Source organism: Chamaea fasciata, unplaced genomic scaffold, assembly GCF_029207755.1.
Source record: "Chamaea fasciata isolate MVZ Bird 193981 ecotype frontalis unplaced genomic scaffold, bChaFas1.0.hap1 SCAF_12, whole genome shotgun sequence".
Taxonomy (NCBI): domain Eukaryota; kingdom Metazoa; phylum Chordata; class Aves; order Passeriformes; family Sylviidae; genus Chamaea; species Chamaea fasciata.
This window is the reverse complement of record NW_027094097.1, coordinates 20,968,942-20,980,421: the sequence shown is the minus strand read 5'-3', so window position 1 is coordinate 20,980,421 and position 11,480 is coordinate 20,968,942. Positions and strand designations below refer to the sequence as shown.

Here is an 11,480-nt window from a genome sequence, read left to right as displayed (position 1 = left end):
GTCATGGCAGCTTGTAATGTCAACCAGTCAATTTCCCTGGAAAACGGCCCCACAGATACTTACAATCTCTAGCCTGAAGTCTAAATCGACGAGACCTTCGTTGAAGAGGCCAAAAGCTTGTGAATTAGGCCTTAGCACTAGGATCCTGCCGAACTCTATCAGCCTTGGACTTATGTAGACTGCTGACAGCCGTCCAAGGCTCTGTAGTTCTGTTCTCTGTTACAGAAAGCAGGCAAGAAAGAGTAAAAAAAAAAAATCAAACCCAAACAGGGAAACCTAAAAAAGCTTAAACAGCTCAACCCAGCTCAAGTTATTTCTTTAGGGACAGCTACCATTCTCCAGCTGAATTCCTGGGATTTTGGGGGGAAAAAAATAAAGCTTATGTATTCACCTCCAAATTGAAAAGGATTAAGTAAAGAGAAACTTTCAAACTACAAATTATTGGTCCAAAGGTAGAAGCTTTGCAAGAAATCTCTAGTTAAGATCAGGCTGACAGTTAAACAACTGGTTCTTCGGGTGGGGAGAAACTCTTCTCTTTAGGTAAGCAATCTGATAGTTGAAAGCAAGTGCTCAGTCAAACTTCAGGCTCCCTGGCACAGCCTGCACTGCCTGTCCTCCCTGTTGACTGGTTTACATGCAGTGCCACAATGGCCCAGGTTCAGATGTTTGGTGCCATCCAGGGAATTTGGCATCACCATTTCCATGTTTTAATGTAAGCTTAAATCCTTGCAACTACTCTTCAGATGCCAGCTTTCCTTTCTTTTACAGAAAGCCCAAGGTTCCCAGAAATCTTCTGACATCCTCTTTTGTGCTGAGAGGTAACATTTTAAAAAAGATGTTTCCAAAGTTAAGAGCATTTTAAAGAGTAATTAAAATGATCCTCAATTCCAGCTTAGATGAACTACCTTCTGGGTCAGACACTGACATTGCCACCTATAAGGCACGAGCTGTTTATGCCACCTGCCCCTGCTGTCCTTCTCCACAGCAGCCTGTGCCTCTTTTCCCCGGAAGAATCCCCGCACACTGTGCACCCTGCCAGGACCAGTTGCACGAAGGCACACACCTCCCCTTGCACTCACCAGTGGGTTTCTTGCATCCCCAAACACGCCGGTACAAACACTGGTGCAACGCTTGCCCAATCTTTGGATTTCAACTGTAACTGGAATCTCTGCAGCGCTCCGAGGCTGGAGAATCCCACAGGGTCTGGGGCTGGAGTAGAGCACAGGAGAGTCCTCCTCGGGTTCCTAGAAGGGACAGAATCAAATCCAGCTTCAGAGGGACCTCTGAAGAAACTTCAAACTCCTTAACATCCATCCCAACAGCAACTTACACACATTTTTAAAAATCCCCAGGACAAAGGTAAAAGGCACAAACAAGATCCAAGAATTGTAGGCTTAGCATTCTCAGGGGGTTCTGCAAGGAGGCTGCCAGCACAAGCACTGGTGTCTGTGGATGCAGCAGCTTTTCACAACCCTCAAAGATCTCCCACAAGAAAACACCCTGAAGACTAGAACGTAAGCCCTTTCCTCAAGAGATTAAACTGCATCCTAAAGCTAACATTCAGGTAGGATCCTGTTCTCAGCAGATCTTTAAGACTGAATAGGAACCGGCAAGGTCTTATCCAAACCCTCTTCCCCCCTAATAATCTCCACAATAATATTTCAGAGGAGGAGGTGGATGCGATGCCAAACCTGGGGAATAAGCCCGTAGCAGCCAGGAAGGTGGGTGTTATTCCAAATGAAGAACTTCCTCACGAACGGGGCCTTCAGGTCGCACTCATGGATCCCCCGGTTTTGGGGGTACACTTGCAGCTCAGGAACGAAACATCTGGGCAAAGAGATGACCCCAAGGGAATCAGAGATACTGAGAGAATGGAGAACGTTTACCCCCAAAGATTGTGAAATGGAGCACAACACCTTTGTCACTGTCAAATACACATTTAACAGGCCTACGGTGAAAAATTGCCTTTAAAGTCCTCCCACTCAAACATGTCTTGTCGAGGAGGGGCAAAACCTGAGAGGCAGCACCCAGAGGCTGCCAAGTGCCCCAGGCAGAGCACTTGGTCCCACAGCTGCCTCAGCCCCTCCTTCGCCCAAGAAGGTTTGCAAGAACTCCTGGAACAGTCCCAGTGATCCATGAGCTCTGGGGGAGCCTTCCCAACAGGGATCAGTGCTCAGTAAGGCTCCAGGAACACACGACTCTAGTGTCTCAGTAAAAAGGACTCCCTTCTCTCCCATGGTGCTGTTACCCTGCCTGAGAACTCAGCTGTTTGCCCCAGCCTTGGAGGGCATGAGACATCACCTGCCCCACAGAGTGGGAGATCACTCCGTCCCAGTTCCTACAACTCCCCTGGTCCTTCACTCCACAGGTCCAAATACTGACTGTCCCCAATTGCACTTGCTTTTCAAACATGGCAGCCCAGGCACTGACGAGATGGCTCTGCCTGGGAGTGGGAACAGCACCAGGGAACTGCATCCCTCTTGTCATTAAACTGACACCTAGAGCAGCACAGCAGGATGGAATTCTGCTGGAGCAAGAACAACTTTTGCTTTAAGCCTGAGAACATCAAAGCTCAAAACAGGAAGCAGAGAGAAGGGGAAAAAGTAGAGCTGACCTGCCACATCAAGGACTGATTTCCCCTCTGAAGATCCTGCCCTCACCTCTCTTGCTGTGAGCCACTTCCCCACTGTCACGTGCCCTCGTTAACAGAACCAGACCCTGACCCTCAGCAGACTGCTTGGTGTGCCCCAAGCCAACGCGGGCTGGTTGCAACCCAGCACAACTCCACCTCTTGCAGGAAGAAGGCGAGGAGGCCCTTGGGAAATTTGCTTCACCTCAAGCACCAGGTCAATAAATGATATCATTCCTGGTCCCTTTAGAAAACGACCCAGGACCACGCTGGGCTGTCAGCAGGGCTGCTTTTCACCACAGGCTGCTTTTCAAGCACTGCTGTTCTCATGTCCAGCTGGGCAGAACATGAGGTCATTAAACAACACGTCTCCTTGGGAGCTGCAGCCAGCACGTCCTGTGCAAGGCAGTGCGCTGGGGGAGGCCAGGGAAGTGCTGGTACCTGGCCTTGATGATCAGTGATGCCACTCCCTTGCCAAACCACTCCAGGTCCACCAGCAATTTCCGGTTGTATTCCGTCACAGTGTTGGAACACAGGGTCACCTGGTGGAAGAGAAGAGCAGTAAATTCTTCTTTACAAAAGTTCATGACTCACGTGTGATGTCCTCCAGTTTTTGTGGTAAGAAAAGGGAGGATTTTGCCTTAATTCTTCTGCCGCTCCACGTGTAGAGCAGTCTCTAAGAGTGACAAAAGCCTTCTGGCAAATACCAGATTTGTTAAGCACACCTTGCTATCAGGGCATAGGTCAGCTAAATTAAAACATTAGACTAAAGCTCTGTGCAGCACTGTGTTCAAATTAAGGGGCAAATTTTCATCTGACTACAATGACATAAATGCAGTGGAAATCTGCTGACTTGAACAGAATGAGTTCAGCTTTACAGCAGGAAGCTGAAGACAAAGCGTGGGCCAGCAGGTGCTGGGCAGTTCATGGCCGCAGAGTTTTTTGCCTTCACTGGAGATCCCTGCAGTGAACACAAATCATTCTACTCCCCAGGACAGGAGAAATGAGACCAAGAAGAAAAGCAAACTGCTTTATATAATGACATCTCTCTAACAGCCACCTTTGGTCCTCGTCCGTCCTCTGCCCACTTGCAATCAAAGACATTGCTCTCAAAAACACCAAAATGCCTTCAGTACTTGACCATTATGGGACATGATTTCAGCTTGTGATTTTGGAAACAAATCAGTGCTCCTTCAGGAACGTCCCGAGTAACCCAGCTCACAGAGGCCCCACGCCAGTGCAGATCCTCGCTCACACGATGATCAGAGCTGGCATCAGAGCTAAAGCCCTCCCACACTCCCGTGAAGCTTCAGACCCGCTGCTGAAGTGTGTGTGGCTGGACTCTTCCCATACCTCGATATCCTGGTGTTCCTGGGATTGGAGGGTCCTTTCGCTGGGGTTCAGTGTAAACTCCCTTGGCTTCACAGAAAAATGAATTCCCTCCCTCCAGGAGGGCTCACTGTCGCTGAGTATTTGCTCAAAGCTGCTAACAGCAGGCTGAGTGCCATCGTCCGACACCGCGAGGTGTTAGTGAGGCGACAGGTCTTGGTGTAGGGAAAGCCTAGGAAAAGGACACAAATATCCATTTAGGCACCAGTTATGTCGTGACTCCCGGTGGGAATACCCTGGTAGCATGAAAGCGTGATTGGAGTTTAGCTCTTTATTATCTGAACTACAGATTACTGAGAAGCTGCAAGAGGAATTAGTCGTCACTTAGTTCCCTTTAACACTGATTCCAGACTGTAGCCTTGAAAATGCCTGCTCTTAGCCCTGCTCAACACTGCAAGCTTCTCTCTTTCTGATGGGGAGAAGCTCCCTCACCTGCCCCAAACCAGCACCAGTTATTTCTCCCTGATGACTGTGCACCCAGACCAAGCATTTCCTCTGAAAATTCAAACTGTAAAATTCCCTGTTAAGTCTGCCAACACTCCTACCCTTTTCAAGATACATAAAGAGTGAGTCGCCATTGAGAAGAAGCTACAGCAGAAGAAAGTGAGGATGAAATCAGGAACTAGAACGTGATGCAAAGCACCCTAATGCAGTTTCTCTCTGCAGAATTCTTAAGGCGTCTTTTGGTTTGGGCCAAACAGACTGGGCATGTGACAGCTCAGAGCCCACTCAGCTGGAGGCAAACCCGAGCCTTGACCCAACAAGCGGGGACATCGCACCCATACTACTCACTGTGATTGCTGCCTGCAAGGGTTTACCCCACCTTAACTCTGAGATTTGCTTTCCATATTGGAAAGCCAGAGATAGTGCCACGCATGGTGGGGATGTCCTGCAGAGCCCGGACACCAGCCACAACCCGCTCTGCAGTGGACTGGCTGGCCAGCTCTGTGGGGAGGAGACTTCTCCCCAGGCCTGCTCACCAAGAGTCATTTGAACACAGGTGGGGGAAAAAAACAACTGCAGGCGCAGCCCAGAGCTTCTCTGTGCCCATCAACAGTAATCACTGCCGGCTCCAGCAGTGACTCCAGCAGGGAGGCAAGAGAAGCACAAAAGGGACAAACACAGATGTCAAAACCTCAAATGAGACTGAGGTCACCACATGCAGACAACAGTCAACAACAGTTAAAAAGAAGCAAAGATACAACAGCTGCCTTCAGCTGAAGAGACCTTAGGAATGCGTTTCTACCTGTTGCCTTTCTTGTTTCATTTATTCAAAAGGCAACTTAACAAGTGCCTCAGTGGTGATGCAGGGTGGCGAAGAAGCAGATCAGGAGAGGCAATTAGTTTTCTTAAAACGTTCAACAACTTCATTGTTATGAGTTTAGGTTTCGTAGTGAATTTTGGCCTCAGTCTGGGAAGGGAAATACAGGGGGTTTGGGGTGGTCTCGGCTGTGCGGGTGGGCTTTTCCATCCGGGGCTCTTTGGGAGCTGTGCCGTGATGCCGCGGGCGGTTGTGAAGTCGGAGCCGAGGTTTGCAGGGGGCAGACCTTTCCGTCCTTCCGCCGGGGCTCGGGAAGGTCGGCAGCGTGCTGCTGCGGGACGTCGTGCGCTTGACGCCGGGCTCAGCACCGTGATCGAACCTGCCCGCCGTCCCCGCTTCTGCCTGCTCCCGATTGCCAGTGCCCACATCTCCTGCTGCCCGTAGTTTGCAAAAGCAGCGATTTCCTCCTTCCCTCCCTGCCCGTGCCGGCTGGGAGGGAAATCACTGCCCTGCCAGAGCCCACCGCTCCTCCAGCCTGTGATCATAACCACACCAAAGGGGAAAACAGGACTCGGCGGGTTGGAAACTTCTGGCATTGCGTTGTTGTCTGTGCTGTCCGGATATACTCTAGTAACGAACTGCTATTCCTTTTCCATATTTTTGCCTGGAAGCCCTGTAATTTCAAAGGTATAGTAATTTGGAGAGAGGAGGGTCATCATTCCATTCCGTGAAGATTGCCACCTTCCTTGGCAGAATCTGTCTTTTAAACCAGGACAGAGACACCAGAAAATACTTGCTCCTATTTGATCCCACAATGGCAAAATGCTACCTGAGGCACCTGCAGTTCACACCCTGAAGAGGCTGTTGTGGCAGAACATGAGCAGTGCTGGATGCTTTTACGTTCAAGTGCTCCATTTTGGAGCACACAGATCCCTCCCGCTGTGTCCCAGCGCAGGGAACACTCACCAAAGGAGATGTCACCGAAGTCGAGCTCATCGGTGTCGAAGTGTAAAGTCGGCCCGACGACACACCCCCTGCGATGACAGGGACACAGGAGGAAATGGCTGCGTTAAAGGGAATTGCAAAGCCTCCGGCTGTCGTGGCTTGGGGGCACAAAACCTGGTGTCAGGGGCATCGTGGGTTTCAAATCAACACACCACCATGTGCTCAGCACAGTGTCCATGTGCACAGGAGGCAGCTAAAGCCAAGAGGCCAGCAGCCCACAGCCACTGATGGGGCTTTGGACGCAGGGCAGGCAGGAAAAGCCCCCAAGTTGCCGGTGGTCCCATGGGGGACCCTGAACACCTACCCAGACCTGTCTCCGTGCCTCAGTTTCCCCATCTGTAATGGGATGGACATAAAGGTGTCCCCACAAACTTCTGTAACCAGCCTTTCCAGCCACAGGTTCCCTGCTTTGCTACTTGGCTGTAACTGGTCTTCCCATGGAGGAGCTTTCTCAGGAGATTTTGACCCACACAATCATTACAGACAGAGTTTTGAGACATGAAGCCAGGGGAGCCCCAAACATCCTCCAAAAAGAGCATTAACAGTTCTACACAGTGGACAGATGAATCCTAGAGGAAAGGACCAGCTTGTCACTAGTGCACCAGCTGGCACAGCCAGGAGCAATAGCTTAAACAACCAAACATGGGTGTCCTGAATCTACCACACCTCCTCCCCTGGCCTTGAACTCAGCAGACAGGCACTAAAAGTCACCAACATCCACTGAAGGCAGCACTTGAAGCTGCCCAACACGAGTTTATTTCATGGTTGACGCCAATCAATGCGCACCCTGCCTTTTGGTTAAAAGTCAAGGACCAGTGAACTGTGTCTTCTACTGTGTTCACAGGACTGCTCCTGGCTCCGCTCTACACATCTCAACAAGAGACACCTTCTCTTGCTCAAGGAGAAAGCTGCTTATGGAATAACATCCCACGCATGACCAGTTTGGGGGAGGGACAGAGGAGAATCAATTATTTGATGGTGAAAGGTTCCCTCTTGATTTCCAAAATAAAAATAGCAGCACTTTTTCTCCAAAAGCAAAGCCAGTGTAGTTGTTTCTCTACTATGGGCAGACCTAGTCAACACTGTTCTCCTGCTAAGTAATAAGTTTCATGTTCTTTTTAATCCATCTCCCTTATCTTATTGGTATAATCAACTGCAGATTGCTTTCATTTCTTTATTGCCCTGATCCAGTGCCTCCCAACAGCAGCAGCCTAGCTCCAAAGCTCCAGAGCAGCCAGCGTCAGCTTTCCTGCTTACACTACGTTATCCTACCAGCACACGCCTCAGGCTAGCAGGGACAAGCCCTCATGCTGCTGTGGTCCTGAGGACTGAGCTCTGCCTCCCCCATCATCACCCCTTCTCCCTTCTGCAGGGCCAGGATTATGGGATGAAGCCCATGTCCTTGGGACGGTTCCTGCTGCACAGTTCCCTGTCTCCCACATCAGCCTTTTCCTGGCTGTGGAAAGGAGGTAGCAGAGCACTCTGCACAGGAGCTCGGAGCACAGCCTGCCTCCATGCATGGCCATGAGAGGTGAGCTGAGGCTGCTGCTGCCCGTTTGGGATGGATTATTAACAGAAGTTTTTCAAAACACTGCTGCTGGTGGAGAATCACCCAGGCTGGCCCATCTCCAAAGCCCTGGGGGCCTTGCTGGGTGCTCAGGGGGGACATCCCAGAGCAGCTACTGCCCAAAGCTGATCCATGCCACTGCCTGCCATGGCCCAAGGCAGAGGGACATCCCTGCAGGGAGGAGTCATTCCAGCTCCCGGGTACCACACAGGGCAGCAGGCACCCCCACACTAAGGCAATGCCAGGATCAGAGCAGAGATTAAGACCTCAGGAAACATCTTTTTTCTCTGCCCGACCCCAAAATGAGGTAGGTGGGGGATGTCCCAGAGACAGCTACAGATGTGCCCACCCAGAGTAAGCTCCCAGAGTCCTTACTCGATGGTCAGGATCACAGGCGTAGGAGATCCAGCCACACGGAACTGGAATGGTTCCTCAAACCGCCCCAACACGGCGGCATCCAAGGAGATCTGAATAGTCTGGATCCCACCTGGTGCAATGAGGCCCTCCTCGGGTACAAACTTGAAGCAGCAGCCCACTTCCGTGTTTGAAGGGATATAGGTGAAGGGAGCATCAAGAACTCCTTTGTTCATCAGTTTCACCTGCAGCAGCAAGAAAACAAAATGCAAGTACACGTGAAATCTTCCCTTCTTGGGAGTCATTTTCTAATGGCGCAATTAACACCCAGAAAAGGCAGAAGATGCTTTGTGCTGCTGGACGGCAGAAGTCAAAAAAATACAACAGGACAAGTTCTGCCTTTGGGTTTTCATGCGAAGCTCACATAACTCCTCATAACTGGAGTCACCCTGGGGTTATCCCACGGACACAGAGCAGTCCACCTCTGGTCAGTAGCACCAAGCTCATTCAGACCTGGCCCTGAGAGCAACGTGGGGTGATTGCAGCTGCGTAGTGAATCACCACAGAGCTGCTGCTGCCCCAGTCAGCGCAGCTCCAGCAGTACCGTATCTACGCATTTACCTTTTCCCATACCGTGAAAACAATACACTGAGAAGGAGGCATCAACATCAAAATGTACAGACAGCGCCATCTTTTGGTAAGAAAACTCAACGTGTCTTTCTCTTCCACAACCAAACTTCTGAAAGTGTCTGGCATGATGTAGTGCCTCGTTTTCTGCCTCTTTTAGTTGCTCTCTCTTTTTTTTTGCAAACTTGACCCCCAACAGGGGGGAGGCAAATAGGTAGAAAAATCTTTTGCTTTATTCCCAGGAACACTTTTCTCTTTGTAGAGCCAGAGATGCACCAAGCCTGAAGTGTGGTGAGGGATTGGACAGCAAGGGAAAGAATCCTCAAGCCCTTTGCAAGGGCCTGCACTGAGCCAGGAGGCTGGATGGCTTTCCTGTGACTTCCAGGAATAAGCAGGAGACACTTGACTAAAAATTGTTTGCGGTGGACTGAAGCTCAAATGTAGCCAGCTTGTCCCAGCTGCTTCTGAACAGCCCAGTACAAAGGTGCCTTGTGTCTGGTGCTGCCACAAAAGCCTCTGAACAGCTTTTTGACCCAGCGTTGGGTCAAAAGGGGTTGTTTTGCAGGAAGCCTCCCAGCTGATCCCTATGGAAGGCTGCCCAAAAGAAGGGACTGGGGCTTCATGAACAACAGACACATTTTTCTGGAACACCCCCCCCCCCCGCGCCCAGATTTGACCAGTGCATCAGCTATTCCCTGCTCACAACTGCCCAGGTTGCCAGGAATTCCACAGGTCCACCAGGCTTGCTGCTGCCTCAGGAGCCATCAGGATCCATCCCAACCCCTGGTGCTCACCTCATGGGTGTGGGCGGTTTTGACAAAAACTTCCCCAAGGTTCAGGGTATCACAGCTGAGTTCAACCAAGGGTCCGCGGCCTTCCCCTCTGAGGCGCAGGGCCAGCCTGCTCTCACGGCCTGGGGAGAGATGTCCATTTCAGTACAATAATTCCCTCTGTTCTACTGGATTTTCCAGGCTGCCTCAATGCTAGACCCTGATTCTGAGCTGCATGCAACCAGCTCTTGATGCTGCAGCAGAAGATATGGACCCTTCTCTTCCCTCAGGAGATATCCCCTGGGGCTGACTTGCAATTTCTAACCCATTCCTTGGGCTGGTTTCCAATTTTAGCCACCAGTTTGCTGAGTTTAAAACATCTCTGGTGTCCTGTAGCGACAGGCCAAGGAGTGACAGGTATAAATTGAAAGAAAGGAAATTTAGGTTAGATATTGAGAAGAATTTTTTTACTGTGAGGTGGTGAGACACTGGAGTAGGTTCCCCAGGGGAGTTGTGGAGGTTCCAGCCCTGAAAGTGTTCAAAGCCAGGCTGGATGGGGCTTGGAGCTACCTGGTCTAGTGGGAGGTGTCCCTGCCCATGGCAGGGGCCTTGGCACTAGACAGTCTTTGAGGTCCGTTCCATCCTTAACATACTATGACTCTAGGGTTTCCTCCCCATGCACTTAGAGGAGCTTTGAAATCCATTCGGTGAAGGCACAAAGCTCACGAAGACTTTGGCAATTGCTACCTGGCAAACTGCCAGGCAACAACTGCCAAACCACCTGGCCCAGCAGCACAGGACTGCTGTCCTCCACTTCTGACACTCGGCACTGTGTTCTGTTTGCACAGACTGAGAGCTGCAAGGTGACAATTCCCACACAGGGAGAGAAGCAGGTGCTGGCCAAGGGTGGTCCTTCTACCAACACCCTGGGCTCAGCGGGGCTCCGCCTCCGCTGGCCTGGTGGTGTCTGGAGGTGATCCAGGCTCAGGGAGCACATTTCTAACTCAGCTCCTACTGCCTGATGATGGATCCACGTCAAATGGACCCATCCTGGAGGTCAGTGGTCTAGAGGGGCTTAGTGCTTGTTCACTAAAGCTGTTCTGCTCTGTAGCTGCTTGGCCTTTGAGGAAATGCTGGCAAAGCTGTGCCATGAAAACATCTCCCTGCACTTCCTGGGTTGTTCTGGGATCAGCAATCCAGACACAGGTGTTCCGAGCCCTGGCCTTGCATGGGAGACTCCCTGGAAGCTGCAGGGACACTGGGGATGTGCCAGCACTGCCCTGCTGACCAGGAACTCTTCCCAGCAGTTACATGGGAGCCCAGTGGGCTCAGGCTTGCTCCATGGCTTCACTGTGGGTGAGAGAAGCAGGGGAAAGGAGCTGTACCTGAGATGTCACAGTAGGCCACACTCTGATACTCCAGTGCTTCCAGGGGTTTAAAGGTCACCTTGATTTCAGCCGAACAACGTGGCCCAGTCTCTCCCTCCTGAAACAGAAAGAGACAGAAAAAGATTTATCTTCAAACTTCACACTTCTTGTTTTCAACCACTCCTCTAAGCCTTTCTTCAGAGCATCAGTGATGAGTGAACAACATAAGGAGCCCAAGGAAACACTCTAAACCCAACTCAACACACCACTGGGCGCTCTCAATGCTCAGCTGATCAGCCCCCACTCTCCACAATGTTCCTGCTGCTCTGACACAAGCTCCTGGTCACATCATGCTGCAGTCAGCTACAGTGGTACCTAACTGCCATTGTGCACTGGTGGCTCTTGGCCTTAGATGGGCCATAGGAGTAACCAAGAACACGATCCCCTTCCTTGGAAAGAAAAATATTAGTTTAACCTTTTTTCAAAGAAAGCAGAGGTTGGGATTATTCTA

At 50.8% G+C, this 11,480-nt stretch overlaps 1 protein-coding gene across 1 annotated transcript in view; it reads right to left on the bottom strand.

Annotated features, from left to right (window-relative positions):
• Positions 1-1,661: 1,661 nt before the first annotated feature.
• Positions 1,662-11,480, bottom strand: part of LOC136296103 (hydrocephalus-inducing protein homolog) — a 195,479-nt gene continuing 185,660 nt past the window's right edge. Inside the window, 7 exon segments of the mRNA XM_066194927.1 lie at positions 1,662-1,827; positions 3,071-3,171; positions 4,090-4,190; positions 6,246-6,313; positions 8,227-8,450; positions 9,627-9,745; positions 10,988-11,087. Coding sequence (XP_066051024.1) covers positions 1,662-1,827; positions 3,071-3,171; positions 4,090-4,190; positions 6,246-6,313; positions 8,227-8,450; positions 9,627-9,745; positions 10,988-11,087 — 879 coding nt within the window.